Source organism: Pungitius pungitius, chromosome 8 (genome assembly GCF_949316345.1).
Source record: "Pungitius pungitius chromosome 8, fPunPun2.1, whole genome shotgun sequence".
Lineage (NCBI taxonomy): Eukaryota > Metazoa > Chordata > Actinopteri > Perciformes > Gasterosteidae > Pungitius > Pungitius pungitius.
In genome coordinates, this window is record NC_084907.1 from 21,253,506 (window position 1) to 21,274,773 (window position 21,268).

Here is a 21,268-nt window from a genome sequence, read left to right on the forward strand (position 1 = left end):
ACAATGCTGATATAATATCACTAAGTGAATGTGATGAATTCCCAATGTTTTGTTGCTCATTAATGTTACTCCCTCATTGTTGTGATGTTCATTCTCAGAGACCCTCTATGTTCCCTTGTTTTTACATTTGATACCAAATAGTAAAAGTGGAAGGATGAATCAAAGAAATCAACTTTATTAATGCTGACGTATAAAATCGTTTGGTTTAGAACACTAACTAGGTAGATACACCTTCAAACTTACTACACAAATACGTTTTGGGAAGAGGATATGTATATTAGTTTATTTTTATTTTTATTATGTTTCATACAAATATATAGCAATGATTGGAGTTGGAAATATTTTTTTATTTGTGCTTCAACACAAGATGTGCTGCTTTAATAAGAATTAGTAATGCGGAAATAATGACAACGGAGACAATGTAAAAACATCTACAATTATTTTATTGGCAAACTAAAACTGTCCCCGCTATTTACACTTTACAAGCTATTGTAAATATGCATCACAAATATAAAAGGTTTACATTTATATACATTATTTATATAAAGCCCCATCTTATTCATCAATATTCATATACCATATTATATAATAGATGTTTCATTTCTATAGGTCTTGAACAGCAGCTATAATAAAATATCACACAGAATTTTGTTTTGTTCATTTGAAATACATAATTGTTATAATGTGTCTGGTAGTCAGACACATTATAACAAGTCATTTCAAAGCTGTAGCAAGTGAGTTTTTGTTTTTGCACGATACCTTAAAGTGAAGAAAAACGTCACTAAAAGTGACAAAACTACACTTTCATTTGCACCACTACTACCATTGTAAATACATGTGAAAAAGCAAGGGACCGAGGTTGGGATGTGTATAATTATTACTAGTCTGTTATTCATAATATATCCGTAAAAATCAAAACTACTAAAGGAATAGTTACTATATAAATACATTTGGAAAAGTAAGGACTTATCCAGGACTTTTCTGAAGCCCAAGGCTTGCAATACAATATAAGACCACCTTTGTATAAGAGCACAAATATTTGTTCTAACATTTCAATTTCTTGTGTGTGCTGATTTTAAACTTGTTCATTTGTGATTTGCACATCTGACGTGAATTACAGGTCATCACAAGAGTAATGTTGATACATTATTTCAGGTGGCCTCTATTAAGAAGTGCTACATAATATTTAAATTAACCATAGCACATACTGGGACTGTAAGATACCAAATGTAGAGTTTTACGATGACATTCATGCTTTGCATCGTCAGAAGGTCAATCGCTGTGTTCACTCCACCAACTACAGGACGGACCACACGTTACAACATGCAAAACATCAACGTTGGGTCTAAATGGTCAACAAGCGGGAGACTAGATCGGACAGAATCACAAAAGTGTATACATCTTATGCATGTATATATCTATACATCTTCAAATTAAAAAAAAATCCCACCAGCGGATTCCACTTTGAAACTCGTGTTGCCTTCACTAACATCGCTCGAGCTTTGGTGCGATTCAACCAAATCATTTTTTTAAAATCACATTTTCTAACTGATCCATATTGGTTTCTTGTCAAGGTAGTTTTTTTTTTTTTTTTGGTTTATTTGCATAGGTTTTAAAGTATGTTTATTACTTAGGTGTCAGCATACTTTTGTGACCATAAGTACAACCAGAAATATCTGCATGATTGGAAACATTTCATTAAAGGAGGAGACTTCTGGATTTAAAAATGTAAAATGTTAGTGAGCTTTCTAGGGTCCGGGAGGAGTTTAACTGTTGCATCTTATTATGTAACTATTTTCAATAATGTAAATAAGTGTATTTTTTTTACAACTGTTAATTTTATTTCATTTTGAATTGTCATGGACATTTGAGAATTTATAAATATATAATCAGAAATTTAAGAAATTTAATATTTAGATACTGAATTGTCAGTTTAAAACCTAATTTTGACTTGGTTAATATTCAAGGTCACACTTTGGAATAATTGTGCTAAGAGTTCTGTAAGGGGAGGTATGAGTTATTAAGATCGAGCTCTTTGAATTTTATTAGAAAATATCATAATCCTTAACACCTTCCATCATCTATGTACTGTAAGCTATGATATATTTGGGTCATAGCCTTTATCATACAAAGTCGTTTAATATAGTCCATTTGAAATTAGAAAAGATAAAGTGGCTGAATAAATATACAATCTAGTCTTTGCTGTGTGTTTGTGTGCTTTTCCAAATGCCGTAAGGCACCCGGGTTCCTGAAGCTTTGTATGATGTATCTCATGAGCACTCCACAGATCACTCAACTAAATGTCATCTGCACTCTAAGGCCTTAAAGCACTGATTCCTTTATAGTTTAGAGAGCAGCTGGTCATGATGAGAACATCTGAATATTCTCTTGTGCTGGTATAGTGAAAAATAGTTGAAATGTGTACAAAATAACTTGTGTATCCCCTATTTTTCACACATTGTGTATCCCCTATCGCCCTATGTGTATCAACCAACTGCAGTTGTTTGTGTGTCGATAAAAAGGAAGAGACGGGAAAGGACCATTTCAGCGTCATGGTAACACCAACAGATGGTGATAAACAGAAACCCTGTTGAGTCCAGATTATCCATAAAAATTGCTTTACTATTGCATGTAAAATAAATTGTGTCGTTATGCGAGGATTTTGCTCACTAAAAGCTAATTGAACGCCATCGATTGTGATTCCAACCGGCCTAGAGTTTATTATAGTTACCCTGTCATAATCCCACTGATGGTGACGATATTCCCTTTACATTGACCAGTTATTCCCCCCCCCAAAGCTCACAAACACCAAAGCAGCATCTAGTGGCCTCCAGCAGCTTGCCCCCCCCCTGCAGTCCAGTCGATGAGTATGAAGCTCAGACTCATGACCATGAAAGAGACACCCAGAGCTGCAAAACAGGCCGCCTGAGAACCAGGGAGAAAGAGCAGCATTGATGGCACCAATACGTATTCATCAAGATAATCCATTCCACAGCCTTCGTCACAAAAAAAAGACGTTTTGAATGACCGAAAGGGGGGAAAGTGTCACTCACCAGTATCTTAGGAACAGAGTTCATGGGTTCATCTTCTTTGGGAACAATGCGGATGTAAAACACAGCAGGGAAGATGAAGATGAGGCAGGGAGCCGACGTTGCGCCTGTGAGAAGAACAAGGAAGGAAATCCAAAACCTTGCTTTGAGATTTATGTTTTCATTCATATTCCTTTATTTTAAGATTTCTCTGATTCACCTGTTTTTAACAGTTTAAAATGTACACAATCAAGTTCCAGGATTGTGAGCCGTTACAACATCCAAAGGTTGTTACAAACAGCTCCATGTATATGCGTCATCCTCATGCATGTTTGTCCAAGTATAATCTGTGGCTTTGAAGTTCTTTCAACTCACTTTGACTTCTGACCTTTGAAACATGAGCACAAAGTGTCGCAATAATATTGACTTCGTTTTTCTGTGAGAAAACAAGCTCTGGTCATTATGTGACATAACCTTAAAGGCAGCAAACACAATGAACGCTACCATGTCAAACAGTAGGGTTTAAAACAGAGGGAAAATCTCACCCATAATAACCATATGAAGAATATCTTGACAAATAAATCCAGCGAGTGGATAAATATGTTGTTTCCAATCGTTTGTCTATACTATTGCTGATGTATGAGAGTATGTTTGCCACTTATGTTTAGCTACGATACTTTTGAACCAAATGTCACATTTTTGTGCAGCGTTGTACTAACCGATGATGCCGAAGATGCCCAGAATGTTTGGAGCAAATATCACCAGCATATTGATGATGGTGAGCAGAACGACGGCAATGGCAACGTGACGCAGCCAGTTGAAGGACTTTTTGGGGAACGCCATGTGCTGGATTGCTCTGCGTACCTGCGAAAAGAAACCGATTTGTCTCACTGGTCTTTGAGATTGAAAACGATTGAAACGACAGCACTATGGTGTTGATTGAGAAGCACAGGGGAACAACTCACAGGGAACAACACAATGGGGACGGTCAGCGTCACGGCTGTGAGGACGGCAACTCGGACGCACAGGATCAAAGTGTCGTAGGGATCAATCCGGCTGTACGTGTGCAGCAGTTCGGGCTCCACGTTGCCTAAAGAAATATTAGAGAGAGAGAGAGAGATATTTAAAATAGGAAAATGTGAACTTCACTGAGTATTAATCCAATCGAGCCCTCGAGAGCCACAAACTCTGACTTTTCCCGACACGATGGAACTTGTGCTCTGCGGGGAATGAGGATGCTGCACCAGGCGGACGGAATAACCCTGACCCACCGACACATCCTCACGCCACGAAACAAAATGCGTGAGGATGTGCCATAAAGTTTGCCATAAACACACTGTTTTTAAACCCTGCATTAGGCAAGATTTTCATCCTAATACCACGTTGACTCATCAATTTCTCTTTTTTTTCTTCTAAAGACAGCAGCAGGAGCAAAGTACAGTGTTTGACCTGAAGTCCTTCCGATGCTTGTGAATATGAACGAAGAACACCCTCAGCTATTTTCTTCATGTTTTGCATAAACATCCACCTACACAGTTAATTGATTGACTTTGTTGTTCAAAGGTCACTGTGATCTCATAACAGACACATGTTTGGCCATTGCTTAATTCATGAGAAATATGCTTTTTAATGAAAAAGATGAAGTGATGCCATTGTGGACAAGACAAGGATGTAAACTGCAACATGACTGTTTGACCAAAGCATACAACCACAAGGAGACAGTTCTAGTGTTACAAAAAAGCATCTTTCAGTCAGTGCATCTACACACTATAGCAGCCCCCCCTGTTGTTTTACTGCCAATCTGATTTTTGCCTGAAAATCTCATTCTTCCACGGAGGAAAGCGTAAACGCGAACAGTTCTCACCGTAAAAGGTCAGGTAACCGAAGAGAGCGGCCAGAAAGTACATGCTGTACATGACCAAGATGGAGATGTTGGACACCTTCTGCATCTTCTTCTGCGTTGGACTGAAACGAGAGACCCGAGTTATTCCAAAGCCCGCTAATGCAATGACGTGCTGTCAAACCTTATGCAGGTGAGGGGCGACTCACTCGCGCAGCTCGGTGTAGATGGGGAGGACCTCGGGGTGGCAAACGAAGGCGAAGGCCAAGATGGGGACGGTGTATGCTGTCTGTTAAGAACACGTTACCATTTGTCACTTTCTATGATTAAGAAGATTTGAAAAAGAGCTGAGCTGCCCCACCTGCGAGTTGATGTTGATCATGCGCGGGGAGCAGTGGGACTCGTCGTCCTCGTGCACCAGGCCATTGTCGTGGTAATCATGGCGGCCGTGACCTGAGACATTCAGGCTGAGGTGGGCAGCGGTTGTGTTGGCTGAGAACTCCTCGAAGGGGCAGGGGATCTGAAACGTCTTATAGATGACCTGCAGAGGCATGCGAAGAAACAAAGGGAAATAACAGGTGGATACAAAAGAAAAGACGGAAAGCGTCAAGGGATGCAACAAAGAAGGCCTCTATAATCACTGCCAACATCAGATTAGTGGGACTCAGTCCTTTAATGTGCATTCGGCAGCTCTTATTAAGCAGAGCAACATACCACCAATAATAGAGACAAGTGTGGGAAGAAAGTGAGTAACACGGGGGGGGGTTTCTTTTGAAGAGTCACTGTGATGATGTGCGTCTACGTGAGACGGACCAACTTACTGCAGAGAGAAAAAACACCATACAGCTGAGAGAGAATCCACTGGTGTAGCCGAGATATCCTGAAAATGAACAGGAAGCGCAGCTTAATGTTAATTGTTACACAAGGAGTTCACAACGTGTCGAGTCAGAAGAATCACAGAAAGAGCCCGTTTATTTCACATCAATGAACATTTCCGAGGGAGGCATCAACGTGTGCTCGGACACCTGCCGCTTCCTCCGCCACGGGTCGGATTAGCAAACACTAATTGCTTGACTTTGAAGTAACTGGTGCGTAAAAATGAAAAACACAACTTTAATGAACAAATCCAAAAGATAGAAAATGATTCGTAATTTGGCGGTGGAGCCTAAATTAAAATGAAACAAAAAGGTGTGTTTGATGAAATTAAAGCACCTTTGGTAAAACTAAATAATTCTTTTTTTTGTCATTATTTGGACATTTCTTGAAACTAGTATATCCCAGTGGTCAAAATGCAGGTTTCTTCCTAAATAATTTCCCTGGAAAAGTTCCTGTGGTGAAAAGAACCACAAAATGTTTCCTTTTACTCACCGAGCTGTTTCATTAAAGCCAGAGGCAGGATGATACTGGCAGAGACCATGATGACCAGGTAGTTTCCATTTAAGTACCACAGACTGTTTGAAGAAAAAATACACTTTACTTTGGTGATGTCAATATTTCAAACTTTGGCACAAAGAACAAAGAGATGGACACAAAAGTGCTGTACTGCGGGAAAACCTGTTCGATTTGACATATTTTTAGATATGTTGGTACTGCTGATATCTATAGGCTAGCTCTGTGAGTGTGGGTCTGTTTGTGTGTGTGGGTGTGTGTGTGTGTGGAAAGTCAAATAACAGGTCATGTCCTCTTAGGATATTTGGCCAGTAGTTCATTTGAGACGATCATCTTTCACATGTGGGATGAAGTGTATCTGCTGGGATGTGAGGAGCTGGTCAGGAGAAGGCCAATTAAAAGTCAAACGAGACCAAGTTGAGGAAAAGTCCAGCTCAGCTTAGTTTACACAAACCAAGTTACAGGTCTTGCATTTGAACATTTTGCTATGTGATGTGTTAATACATGGGTGAGTGTTTGCAATGCATAAATACATGCGTAAGCTGCGGGGTTTTGTAAAGCATTGAGCCCTGTTTTATTAACTTTTGAATAATCAATATGATTGGGATTACTGACCGAATTAATTTCATCCTATTTGGCTTTCAATTTGAAATTGTGAAGTATCCAGATATATGGCACATATTACTGTAAAGTCGGAATATTTAAATAAAATGTTCCTTGGCCGATAATTCTCACTTTGTGACTCTTTGTGTCTCAAAACGACGGCTCTGAGTTGAATTTCTCCTTCTCTCCCAAATGTCCGACCCCGCCGAGCCTCACCTGCTGATCCTCGTTCCCCCTGCTCTACTGACGTCATGGGCCTAAAGAGAAATGCAGAGGGTGTCTCTGTTGCCGGGCGCCCGCCCCCACCCCCGAGCTGACTCGTCCCTAATGCTCCACCGAGGAATTTGGCGCCCCCGCGTTAAACCACCTGCTGCTGTCATTCGTGAGTACGTGCGTTTGTGTTGAGACACGGAAAGCGCATGAGTCACAAGCGCTTCGTGCGTCGATCGCGAGGCCACGCCCCTTTTAAATAATAACGTAGTACGCTACGTTACTTCATCGCCCCCTCAGAGGACTCAACGATAAAAGAGATAGCTTTCCCTTTGGAAGGCTTAGAAGTTAGAATGGAATGGCACTACAAGGATTGTCTGTGTGTAGCTGCAATATGTGAAAACTACATTTTACACTTTTAAGACCTGAGGTGCTTTTAAAAAGGGGAACTGCGGTCCCTTTTTTGAGCACGCGGTTTGTTTTTAGATTCGAGCCTTATGCAGAGCGCCTGTGTCTGTGGAGGGACTCTGACTCTGAGGACATCGTATGCCTCTGCAGGCTGACAGCACCGAGGGGGTTATGTTGCATGTAGACATAACTGACAGACAGCCCCCCCCCGACCGTGGGCCCCCCCCCCCGGTAGCTCAGCCAATTACAGGCTACCGTTTTCATTACACCCACCGAATCAATGAGTGGCGCAAACTATTCTCTGCCCACGTAGTCCGCCGGGCCCGTTGACCTTGGACACGCGCGCGCGGGCGGGGGGGGGGGGGGTCCGAGTGCCTTTTCATAGAGACGCTGGCTTTGAAAAGTACTCACTCAGAGTTTGGATCCGCCCTCAGGAAAGCTTGGATGACCAGCGGCAACTCGGATTTGACAATGTACAGGTAGCTGGACATGGCTGTGACACACGAGACAGAGGGGGAAAAAAAAGGGGGGGGGGGGGGGGGGGGGATTAGTTGCCATTAGTGCCACGCATGCAAATACGCCGGCATATCGAGCAAACAGACATTCGCTACGTCCTGTCCCATTATGTGACACTAGTTTGGGTCACTTGGGTCATTACAGGTTACTGTCCACGGTTGAAAATGATTAACACACAGCGGCACTTTATCGGCACAGCTGACACTGTATATTTAAAATCTAACAGCATTTGGAGGCCAAAATGTTGTGCTCAGTGAGTGGGAGAAACTTTAGTGATTGCCAGCAGGCAGCAGCTGGAAAGCAGCTGTTTACCAACACGTCTGATCTTTGCACTTTAGTAAATCCTCCAACCAGGACAAAAGTCAACTTAATAATGCAATGTAGTAGTGTGTAGTATCATTATAACTGGCGTTGACGTCATCAGACAGTCCGTATGTATTTATGAAGACATGAATCACCAGAGCACATGGGCTCCTCACCTCCAATGTTCTGAAGGGTAATTGCTATACCGGCAGCCATTTTTCCCGGAGTGCCAAAAGCCCGGTTCCCCAGCTCTTCATAAGCTCGAATTCCTGCAAACATAAACATTCACTCAGTCCTCTTTGCTGAGACGTCACTCTGAGCAACACAAAAATACAGAAAGTTAAAAAGAAAAACTAAAAAGTTGTACAGCTGTGACGGTTGGGTGAATAACATTTGTTTGTCTAGAAAGGTTTCCCTATTTCCTAGAAGTCGAGCATGGTTAATAATTTTCCTAAATTGTCTTTCACCAAATTAACTCTATCAGATAATGCAGAAGTGCATGAATTTTCAATTGCATATGATTTTGATGTAATAACTGCACACTATAATTCATAGCTATACTAATGCTTTACAGGCCGGGACATGACACAAATCTTACCCACAATGCCAGAGGATTTCAGCAGCAGATGAATGGAGTAAGATGACAAGGCTGCTACTGCAGTGAGAAGAAACCTGTAACACGATACAGAAGGGACAGTCATTTAGTCTTTCCATTTCCACATTCACGACAATCAAAAATGTCCAATGTATTGTACACGTTTTTAGATGCATTCGCCGCTGTGACGTTTCTTATTTACACAATTTTAGTTTGATCCGACAAGTTTTGTATTAATGAGAGAAGGAAAAATACGTTCATCCACGCCTTAATTTGACTGCGGTAGTGGCTGATTTTACACTCTTTATATTATAGTGTTTGTTGTACCAAAACATTTTATAAAAGAATGTAAAAGGCTCTCAATTGATAGAAGTCAACAGTGCCACACATTAAAAAGCTATTTCCCAGGACCCTTTTTGTTGCTGTGGTCGAGTTAGGGGGGGCTGTGCGGTCAGCGGTAAAAAGCGTCTAGCCGTTGATCCCAAATCCATCCCCCTCCCCCCCCCTTCTCAGACTTCTTCCCGGGCCTTCCTGCACACTCTGCACAAGACCAGTGGCCCTTTGTCTGTAGGCCGAGGGATGGAGGCCCTCAGATCCAACCGACCAGCAGAGCAAACGTCCCTTAAACAAAGAACAAGCATTCATCTTAAATGCTTTTCAGTGTAATAAATGTCCTTCCATATCCTTCTCTGAATCCCGACGCCTTCACGACTGCACTATTTCTGTCTCACTGGAAATAAGATGAGGAGGAGTGAGAGTGTCTATTCGCGTCTGTGCTGCTGGATCAAGCGTTCGGGCCGAGGTGGTCTCCACTGGAATCTGTTCCCGCTACTCGCTTCAAAGACGCCATGAACAACACAAGCGGGGTCCCGCTCTGACACCGCCATTGTGGTAGTAGCTGAGGGAAGTGGAATCAGCCAGATCCAGATGCAGCATACTCTGTGAGGTGCGGCTATTTCGGGCTGTGGCCTTTCTGGGGTCTGCGTGTGGCAACGAGAGCGGGAATGGGAGCTTGGAAAATAAAAATAAAATTTAAAAAAAAGGTACGAGGTAGAGGTGAGCATTTCGTTGCCGGGTGCGTCATATGTTCCAAGAAGACATGACAGATTGTAAATCACTCCCGTAAGTAACCAGCCCCACTCTGGCCCCCCCATCGCACAACCAAAACAGCTTAAAAGCGCTATTTGGGGGGGGGGGACTCTCGGGACTCCACGCAGGAAATAGCTTCAGCATTCACATTAAAGTGGTGGCGTTACAGTCACGATTGGGCTAAACTGTGACCAAGTCCCGAGCGAAGTGGATGGACTCACTCCATCCTCCACAGAAACGCGACGATAGCAACACAGCAGCCCCTGGAAACACGAAGATAACCGACTCCGGCATGAGTTGGTAAACACACGTAGTCACTCACAAGAAGAGGAGTATGCCAGTGTTTGCCATGGCATACGCCAGTCCCAGGATTCCACTGCCCATGATAGCATTACCCAGGTTGAAGACGGACATGCCAAAAGACGTCTTTCCTTCAAACTAAGTGAGGAAGGAGGGGGGGGGAAGGGGAAACAAGAGCATAAAATAAATGTCCATTTCAAAAAAGAATTCTCATTCTGTTGTTTCTGTCTGTTAAACCTGACGTACATCTTTGAAGCGTATGTGCTTCTCTCCGTCCGCATTGGGCAAAAACTCCTCACTCTCCAGACCTCCATCGACATCATCAAATCTACGTGGGAGAAGGGAGGACAGTCAATTGACAAGACAATCTCCTAAAATTGTGGACGTGTCTGCTGTAGACGTAGTGCTTATGTTTCTGTGTTGTTATGTGCATGAAAACATACTCCCCACGAATCTGGCCAGACATACCTTACTGTTTGAGTGCCATTTCTGAATAAGGATCCACCCGATGAGGTGAGCAAAACGCAAGGCGAACATGCATTTGAAGAAAAGTCAAGATTACATGTAAATCATGCTGTATGTAGGCACGTTATCCATTATCCTGGTCATTATTAAGTGAGAAAGTCGTATCACATGGAAATTGTACGTTTGCAAATCAGTTGTTTAAATAATCCAGGACATGGATTCAAATACTAATACAGAAAATACAAAATCTATAAAAGTGCTTTATACATGCTGTGTTACAATGACATTACCAGTACTGAAGAAGCATTTATCTGTGTTCAGTATGAATGCAGAATACTCACTGATCTTCTTCTGGCAATGTCTTCATCGGCATCGCTAAGTCATCTTCGAGGTCGTGACCTTTCCCATTGGACAAGATGGCCATCTCTGACTCCGTTGGTTCCATAGTCCAAGCAGGGACTGAGTATTTTTGGCTTGTTTGCACACGATAAAGGTTATTCCGTTACCGTCGCTTAATATCTTGAATGTCTGTAACAGAGAGAGAGGGGGGGGACATGAGGCACGTTTTGTTTGTTTAGGATAAATGATTCTGTTGAAACACCCCTCGTTTATTTAAGAGCCGCGCAATATTTTATATACAACACACGTTTTCTTGTCTCTGCCCTTTTAATATTTGGAGTGGGAGGGACTGATGCAACATTTTTTCCATGAACCAATCAGATTCAGCCATGTGTTTTACACACTTGTGTCAAATCTATGAAAATCCCACCATGACAGTCTCGGTGAAGCAAAAAACGTGACTTTTTGCATAATTCACTTTTGATAAGCGTAATTTAAAGCTTGAAATATTGCTTGTTTGGTTGAATATTCAATGCTATAAAAGAAATGCTCTTTTGTTTAAGATAATTTGTAATGACATCCACAGTGGAATTCGGGTCATGTAAGGAGACATTGTTTGGGTTATGGGTTAATTCTCAAACAAATAGTTCATCTATTTAACTATGAAGGGCTCATTCGAAGAGAACAAAAACATAATGACTTTTTCTTATTGGTGATAATAAGTTAATTCTCAAATATTATAAATTGAATCCTACACACTAGACTCTCAATGAACAATGTATGATCAAAAACGTCATTTTTACATTTCACTGTGACTTCTAATGCCAAAGAAACCATGTATTGTACAAGAGGGAAAGCATTCGCTTCATCCATTCCTCTTTGGTACATTGATTTATTCTGTGCAGTTTGGTTCACGGTTATTGGCTTTATTTTGTAGAAATGTAATTGTTCTAGTCTTAATATCTCAGGCGACACTTCTTGTTTCAGAGTACCAAGAGAAACACAAACGATGCGATCAATGACGGAACGTCATGAATGACTCAGTTCTACTGTCGTCACAGAAACGTCCAACACTCAAGTCCTGACCCGACGCTTTTGCAATGGATGTACCAACCGGACCGGTGAGTGGCTGTAAATGATCAAATGCTGAGATAAACTGTGGAAAAGTATGGCACTTTTTTGGGGGGGCTGTCCAAAACGTCACTGCTGAGCAAAGCAAACAAGTACAGACCACATAGTCAAAGGCCAAAGTCTCTTGCTTTTTCTTTTTTTTTTTACTTTTGTTTGCTCTTGTCCTACAGGTAGGTCATGTCACAAACCTAGTAACACTGTTCAAATTTCCCACAACAACGTGGTGGTCTTTAGCATGAATATGAGCACAATGGGATCAAACCAAATGCTTAATCGCTCACAGCAACAAGCCTCAAATTACCGAGGAGCACGGTTATTACCGTGTTACTGTAATCATAGATTCAAACAGTGTGCTGTCTTGATGAGCATGGGGATTTATTTTCTGGAACAGTAAGAGGAGAGGGAAGGTTTATCTGTCAACCGAGAAATCACCACAAAACCATAAAGACTCCTATGAAAGAATTAGCATCACTCGCGTTCAATATCAATTGTGATTAACAGTGAAGGAGTATTAATAATATACGATTGCCTCCAACGTTGAGCCAAGTGACATGTTGAATACTAAATAATGAGAAAAGAGAGGGACAACGTTGAGGGGTTTGCTTGACATTTTTACAGCAGCTTAATTTGGTTAATTGTGCCCTAAAAGATCTAAAAGAGCAAATAGATCCACATTACTGCTTCTCACACTGTACAAGAAAATAGATTTTGATTTGGCTGCTCATTTAGAACTCAGGACCATTTGTTTTCTGATTTTTCTAATGCATCAGACCTTCTGAGTATCATTCCCTGTGGTGCAGGGTAAAATAGCTGGTAACCCTATGGCATGATAACACAATTCCAAAATCACCATCAGATGCTTCCAATTAAGTCATTCCAAATGATTTCTGGCACAAGCCATGGAGCGTTTTTGCTATTGGAAACCAGGAGAAATCACACACCCATCAAACTACGCAGTGTCTCTTCTCTGGACCTTTATGACGTGTGGTAAAGACCTTTTAAGGCTACATCAATCCGGTCACCGTGCATCAGCAGCGTTACCAGAACTGGAACTCTGTGGAAACCTCGGTCACGTACAGGCCGGAGATCAGGTGACTGCATGCAAAATGACTTGCGTGGCTGCTGTCATCTCTGCTGTGAAATTCTATCTGTCAAAGACACAGGCCGGCCTGTAAGTTTGTTTGGTTTCTAAAGCAGGTCAAAGCGCTTTGGGTTATCTTAACAACCTCCTATTTACATAATCCAACTACATGGATGGTTATGCACATACGTAAAACTTGCCATTGACCAGAAGAACAAATAACAACCTACATACAGTTGTGGTACATAGACCCCGACTCATTGTTTGCAGATAACACGATTTTTTCATCTGGTATACCTTAAAAAATGAAATGTAAAATGATTGTCTTCTGCATCTTGAAGGTAACAAGCTACCAAGCCTTAAACCACCTCAATGGCTGCATCAATCTCTTGATAAAGAAATCAAAAGTATACCTTTTTGTTTGAGTAATTCGGTGCTTCTATGCTGATAAAAGCTTTTTAAGGAATATGATCCATGTCTGGAATAAAAACTAAAGAGAACATCCTCTTTTGCCAGAGCACCACGAGCATCACTGTACACCGTTACACCTTTACTGCTGCGAGCACACGAGTGAGGAGAGGATTCATTCGGAGTGACTGGACTGAGGTGACATTTCAAATGTTTGTGGGAGGGTGAATATTGATCAGCTCATGACATTAATGTGGGAGAATAGCTATTTATAAAATACTTTACTCTCACAATTATTTATCTCTTCTCGTATCAGTTGGACACAAAACAGAACAGGCGGGGGGACAAGTGGGGGGGGGGGATGGTGGCGGGACAAGGGGGGGGGCGGGGGGGGTGGGGGGGTGCAAGAGGAGGCACGAGGTTCAGCAAACAGTGCCAGGCAGCAGGAGCTGGTCTCAGCCACGTGCTGCCTGGGACACACGGACACGCGCCCCTGTCCCATGTGAGGTCACACGCGCCACTGGCTGCTTTCTGATCGTCAACTCGCCACCAACTGCAAAACACCTTTTTAGGTCCAATGAACAGTACGGAGTAGTTTTATGTAGTCAATCTGTAAGGAAGGATTTGTTTCATGGAGTAAACACTCTTATGTACTATTTGCAATGTCGCTTCGTTCAAACCAACATGTAGAGTTGTTATCTAACGATCCCTATACGTATGAATGATATGTTGATTTATACAATCAGTGAGCCATCATGCACACAAATATTTCAATTACAACTCGGGACACAAACTATATAGAAAACTAACTTCAACAGCTTCTATCCTGCACAGATTATTGAACAAAATTTGATGATATAGTTTCAATTTCGCCATCTACCCTCCTCCTCGTGTACCAATAATAGTCTCAGCATTCTTCAAACCTAGTGGAGAATAAGCGGATTCCTCGTTTCATACGGTCAACACAGCCAAATTTTAAGATTGATTCCGCTTTAAAAACCCGAAATCCTAACAGACTACTTAACATTTAGGGATTTGTTATGTATAGTGAATTGGATATGTTTCCCTTGGGACACAAAAATCCCCTGTAACCTCAAAAGGAATTTTCAAATAAAATCTATAAGACATCGATGTCACCAAAGAAATTAGCTGCTTAATGTGGTGTGAGAGCAATTTGACGCGTGACAGACCAAGCACACATAGGGTTACACACAAGTTCGCCCTGACTTTTAAACACAAACTCTCATTAGAGAAATAAGTCTTTTGTGACCCCCCCCCTCCCCCCATCATATTTTACATACCTGTTTGTCGACACATAGATGTAACAAGATGGGCTTTTTGCAAGTAGTTTAAACAAAGGTTTGGCAAGTTGACACCAAACTGCGGACGATCCTTCTATGTCACGTTAATCCTTTGCCTCCCATGTCAATCTATAACATGAGATGTTTCAACTCAGTGTGTAAATGTGTAGAAACACATTTTAGCGAGGAAGGACTGTAAAATGTATTACGCACCAACATGCGATTCCGTGTGTATTAAAATGTGTTTTTTAGTGTAACAACTTGCTTGAGTTCACTAACCAGTGGTCCGTTTGTAATGAGGGTCCCGTTGACTTGCATTCATTACAAGCACACGCTGACCAGCTAAAGAGCATTTGCTTGAAACAACTGCTGGCAGCAGAAGGTTCAGAGTGAGGCTTATCGGGTTGCTCTCAAACCTGAGCACGGGTGTGTCTTGTGACAACACAATCCAGACTAATATATTTATAGAGGTAACATGTTTACTTGGATTTTTTTTGGCTACCACAGTTGATAAACGGACGATAGCGTAAATTGTGGATGAAATCCAACTCCTGGAACGACACGTTGTTTTTTGTCAGAACGTGTATTGGAACGCATCACATGAGAGACGTTGATGGTCCAGACCCGTCTGCATCCGCTGTGTGGAGCGGGAATCAGCAGGTACAGACGGTTTCTGTGTTGATCGGTGGTTCTCTAGTGTTCTCCCCTCTCGGGCAGCAGTGCTCCTGGAAGGAGTTAGCAGCTGTTGTTTAGTGAAGAAGCTCTGATGAACACATGCTAGACACCGTCACCAAGTCAGAGCGACATGGGAAAGCAGTGTTGAACTAATACTACTGAGATCGTCCACTTCTTTACACCACATCAACAACATGGTCTTTACAATGACTTAAAGACGCCAGCACATGATCCGGTGAAGTTCAGCCCCCACACGGATTAGGAGCCCCATGACAAAGACAGTAATGGCCGCTGGTGTTTCTGAGGCTTTACACTGAGGGCTTAGTCGGAGTCAAACACCAATATTCACAGGTCTCTTCGGGTGTGACGGAGGTGAACAGCCGGCTGCTTCCCGCCTGGTTAGAACATCGCCCCCCCCCCCACACACACACACACACACACACATGCTGCGCACCTGTCCGGCTCCTCCTCAAACTCTCAGCCACTTCTGATCGCTCCACGTGCTCCTCGGGGTCACTGGCCGCAGTGGAGCTTATCTCCTCATACCCGGCTGTGATGAACCCGGCATGACAACCCATATAGGGTGTTGGTGTTTAGATAGGGACCAAAGTCAAAAGCCTCTGTCCCCCCCCCCCTCAGCCACGCACCGCCTTAAGTACACACATGGAGGTTCTCTGGGCTGTAATCTGTATCACCAACCGTTGCGGTGGTTTGTCTCAATACGGTACTTTTCAAAATGTAACTCCAAGCGGAGCACAGCTGCTCTGTAATCTGATGGAGCACATGTTGAGTCCCATCATCTCATTGAAAAATGGGTTTAGCTCAAGTTAACCTGATTGGCCTAGTTATGTTATTATAAATAAACCCACTAGATGTCACTGTGTCTACGTTGTATTCTCCCAAAAAACTAAAACAAAAAGGGTAAGAATACTTATATAAATAGACCATTAGGCCAATATCACCAAAAAATCACCAAAATCTGAACTGTGAAGAGGTTCTAACATGCTGCTATTACTACTGTAGCATTTTATTTGACTCATTCTGCTTTTTTTTGGTATTTTTATGTATTTTGGTAACGGGAAATTGTGCCCTGTATTTTAATAACAGTATTTGTTTGATTGTTGTGATTAATACCCCAAAGAATAGAGAAAGGCAAAGACATGTTTTTCTAAGTAAGTCAACCACACACTCGTGACATGTTCCGGCATTGAGCAGGTCAACAGCAAACACCATGACCGTCTTCCCCCAACAACTAACACCAGGTCCAGGGGTTATCTAAAAGCATAAATGTCTAAATTCTAAGTATCATTATCTCAAATATGAGTAGATTATTTCTCAGAAGAGAATTGGTTTTTGAGATCTGAACTCAGAAGAGTGCAGATCTCCTCCAGCGTTTATATAGGCTGGAAATTGTTGTGTAAGACACCACATACAATCAGACAATACAATACAATTTAGCTATTGAAACTCCCGAAAAGGCTGTATCGTTTTTCACCGTTTCACGAGCCCCCCCCCCCCCCCCCCCCCCCCCCCCCCGCGGAGCGCAGTGAGTGAGGAATCCTCAGGCAGTAAATGTCAGGGGATAATGGGTACTTTGGAGAACATTTCAACCAGTGCAGCAAAAACAGGCCATGCAAAACATCAGATGGAACTGGTTTCACGATCCTTCCAGCACAAATAATTATACTATGAATTATTTAACAAGTTCGACAAGTGGATTTGGCCAATGAAATGCCCCCTAAAAATATTTACATTTTACATAACAATTCCATTTAGCCTTGTTGATTCCAAATAGTTTATTCATTTATTGTTGATTACGCGTCACCCCAGAAAATAAATAGAACATTGATGTCAGATTTTAATTTAAAATAATAGAAGGTATTCAACATGATAAATAGACAAGAAACAATGTGCCATTGATATCACTGGCACACATGAAAGCATTAGCATTGCTCAAATTGAACAGTGGAACGTTAAGATCTCCAAACGACTGCCTCTTGCATACATGAGGAATGGAAAGGCACAGGTAACATCACATGCAGGCTCAGTCCGGTCAACTTCCCACACTGGCAGCTCTTCCTGTACATTTGGCCAACAATGACAATGGGGAAAGCACTTTAAAAGGGTGCTACGGGCCCCTGGTGTCTATATTAAGCTGCCCTGAGGCCTTCTCTCTGAAACCAGGTGGGCTGCTCACTGCTGCCCGACAGGGTTTTTTGGTGGGTGGAAGGAAGTGGGAAATTGTCTTGGCGTTCACTCGATGCCATGTGGCACAGCGAGGTACGATCCCACCGAACCGCTGCCAATCAAACACTGACACGTTTCGTTCAACGCGAAACTAGATTTTTTTTTTTTTTTTTTGCATTTATTTGCTCAGTACTTTCTTCAAACAAAGGTTGATATCTGCTGGTGACAGCTGTTTCATTGCCTGTCGCACGGCGACCTTAAAACGCGCGAGCTGATTGGACTTTAGAGTTAAAGAGAGAGAAAAGATTCAAAAATTGCAACACGAGCGCGGAGACAATGGGTGGACAATCAGTCCCGAACGGTCCTTGAGGCACATGGTCTTCACATCTGGAGAAGGCGCTCAAATGGGTTCCGATCATTCTTCACCCATCACACAAGTCATCCGCTACAGAGAGCTTATTTATGGTGTGCCATGTGATCACATGCGATCACCATTGGAACTGGACTGTTTTAATGACCCCCCCCCCCCCTCTCATGAGTGCATCTTTTAAAATACTTGTCCGCCTTACACCCTTTCAATAAAATCCCTTCAAACAAAAAGCTCCTTTCAAAACATGACATGACCCCATTCAAAACAGTGGTTTTACAGAATCCAACTTGTTCAGTCTTACCAAAAGGTTCTTGGGTCGAAGATCGCAAGTTAATTCCTGTGATGAGTGCCGATCAATTCGGGATCTATTTCTCCTCGCGGGTCTTTTCTTTCTACTTCTCAGTGAAAGTGTTTCAGTGGTTCAGTTTATCGGCGTGAGCGGGTTTATTGGCTGTTGTTTTTTTTGTTTTTTTTAAGGCGCACGTCCGGACCGTCGCTCTTCAAGCCAGCGGCCACGAAATGCGCTTTAGGAAATGGAAGTCATTGTAGAAACCCTCATGAACTCCGCTGTGGGGGTCGCATTAGATCCGCCTCCCTTCCACCTCCTCCTCCTCCTACTCCCACCCCAACCGCCACCCACCTTCCCTTTGCTGCGCTAATGGGTTTCTCCACTGCGCGAGACACCCCAAAAAGTAGTTAGGGATCACTTTTGCGTAAAGTTGGACAGATAGAGACGAACGGAGTGTGTGGAAGATTCACTTGAATCACTCGTCTTCTCTTCTTATTTGATTAATTTCCTATTTTATTAATTTGTGAACAGACAGACAGAGATGCTTTATCTACTTTTGTATACTATACTGGAGCTAAATGAAATATTTTTAAGATAAGATAATTCAATTAAATGAACTCAACCAACCAAAAACCGACGTGGGTTTAAGGGTTTGAGAGCTGGTGATTTGTTGCAATGGGTCCTCGCGGTGGGCAGGAATAATCTCCGTCCTTGTGGCGCAGTCTGCTGGGGGGAAAAGTGCTGCACCACCCCCGCAGTAGTGATAATACAAATGTTATAAAACAAAGAGGCATCGTGATGGAGAGAGTTACAGTCCAAATCTTTGTCATAAATGAAAATGAACAGTGGGGAGTCAACACACATTCGGTAAGAACGTTGGGACAGTAAATTGCTCTTTCTCCGCTTTCACTGAGGCCATTTATATAGCTGTCGAGATGATGTGGAATATTTCCATTTCCACGGCTGGTTCATCTGATCCAGCAGCTCCCAGCACGGGGCAGCCTGAGATTTGGCACCTGTGAAGAGGGTGGAATGTGGCGAGCTGTGAGAACAATAGGCTGCCTGAACACCTAACGCTGAGGTGAGGAGGTCACCCCCTGCCTCTGGCAGACAAATACCATGTAATAAATGAATTCACTAATTGACTTTAATTGCATGTTTGCACAGCAAACTCAAAGTCCATGAAAATAACGATGAAGATGGTTATAGAATATGTGAGTTCAGCAGCTGTACTCAGAGACATCAGAACAGATGAAACATGTGACAAATAGTGGCACGAAACTACTAGGTTTGAGGGTGGAAATGTTGAGTTTACACTAATCCTTGTTTATGCCTCCGCATCTGGGCGCCTTGACGGGGGAAATCAGTACAAGAATCTCAATATTAACCAAAACAACGGTGTGCTGTCATGGTGTACAGATTGAGTTGAACAAACAACATTTGATTAATGGCATCTATTCATTTGAGATGAATTTGATCAAAATGAGTTGGACTAAATCAATTTAATCCTGAATGTTCTTGGATCGAGTTACGTCTTGAGTTATGTCTACACATACGTATTGGATAGAAATCCTGCACAGACATTAAATGAGTTCTTCCAATGACTTTTTTTTTTTTCTTCAGTCTATTGGGTCCAACTCCCGAAATGAGAGGGTGCACGGCCAATGACCCCGACCCCTTTGATTCGTATGTCTCTGACCCCAGAGCGGTATAATAAGACTATCAGTGGGTAAAGTGAGACTAACGTTAAACAGCTGGACAACTTGAACTGACGGATGAAAATGACTACAAAACGCAGGCTGAGGTGCATAAATGTCTGTCTCCCAAACGTGTGCCTCAGGCAGCACAGGTTGTGCCATAATAAGGTAATAATTAAATTAGTCGGGCACATTCAATAACTCAACGTTCTTGCAGACACACTTGGCAGAACTCAGCCCAAATCCAGAACCTGCTAAATTATTTTCTCAGTCTATTTGAAAGGATTTAGTAAAGCCCTTCATAGAGAGAGGGATACGCCTCATATTTCTTACGCTGCAGATCCATGTTTGATATTTGTGAGAAAGCTGTATGGGAATAGAAGTATAGTTTCCACCTCAGACTGCAGGAGTTGGGCTGTATTGTAACAATATATATTTATGTAACAGAGGTTCAGAACATTTCTCCCCAGGTTGTGAAAGTATCAAACAAAGAGGCACCAAGATCCCCAAGAAATAACCCAAGGGAGAAATTGTATCACGTCCCATTGTATAACACACTCTGTTTGTGTAAGGACAGACAAAATCATTACAATAAAGTGCACAGGTAGAAGCAACGCCGTCTCAGCTCAGCCGCTGTGGTCATTAAAGGACAGATTGTTGATCTCCATTTATAGGATGGTTTAGTTTTCTCTTCACTATACGCACAAAGACCTTGAACTCAGAGTGCAATGGACTCTTTTTTTTTAGTGTTACAAAGGGTGGGAAAACAAAATAAGATGGGGAGATGGGTTGAAAAACAGAATCATCGAGGAAGAGTTCTGCATGTTGAGTGTTCTTATTCTTACATACTGGACTTATTTCACCGATCACTGGTAAAAAAAAAAATAAACTGCAAAACACTCCAGTGAGTCGCTTACGTTACTGCGGAAAAGTCCTTCAAAAAGAACAGAGATTGCTCCAGCACCGTGACTGGACCGGTGGTATCAGTGATTGCAGGAGGCAGGACCTTCCTCATCGTGACATAACGGGCGCGAGGACCCGCA

The 21,268-nt window shown here is 42.3% G+C and overlaps 1 protein-coding gene across 4 annotated transcripts; it reads right to left on the reverse strand.

Moving 5' to 3' along the window:
* Positions 1 to 1,578: 1,578 nt before the first annotated feature.
* On the reverse strand, positions 1,579 to 18,813 carry slc38a3b (solute carrier family 38 member 3b). 4 transcript variants are annotated; one of them, XM_037490944.2, is made up of 18 exons: positions 13,712 to 13,861; positions 13,213 to 13,365; positions 11,089 to 11,275; positions 10,751 to 10,771; positions 10,529 to 10,610; positions 10,305 to 10,420; positions 8,897 to 8,970; positions 8,475 to 8,567; positions 7,891 to 7,972; positions 6,238 to 6,320; positions 5,691 to 5,749; positions 5,231 to 5,410; positions 5,079 to 5,158; positions 4,894 to 4,994; positions 3,995 to 4,119; positions 3,749 to 3,893; positions 3,054 to 3,157; positions 1,579 to 2,925 (listed from the first exon to the last, which is right to left on the reverse strand). In XM_037490944.2, exons 3-18 carry the CDS (start codon positions 11,190 to 11,192, stop codon positions 2,821 to 2,823), a joined length of 1,554 nt encoding a protein of 517 aa, XP_037346841.2. In that variant the 5' UTR covers positions 11,193 to 11,275; positions 13,213 to 13,365; positions 13,712 to 13,861; the 3' UTR covers positions 1,579 to 2,820. The 4 variants fall into 4 exon arrangements, with proteins under 4 accessions (XP_037346841.2, XP_037346839.2, XP_037346840.2 ...); XM_037490942.2 differs by lacking the exons at positions 13,213 to 13,365; positions 13,712 to 13,861 and adding an exon at positions 18,541 to 18,813; XM_037490943.2 differs by lacking the exon at positions 13,213 to 13,365.
* Positions 18,814 to 21,268: the final 2,455 nt, after the last annotated feature.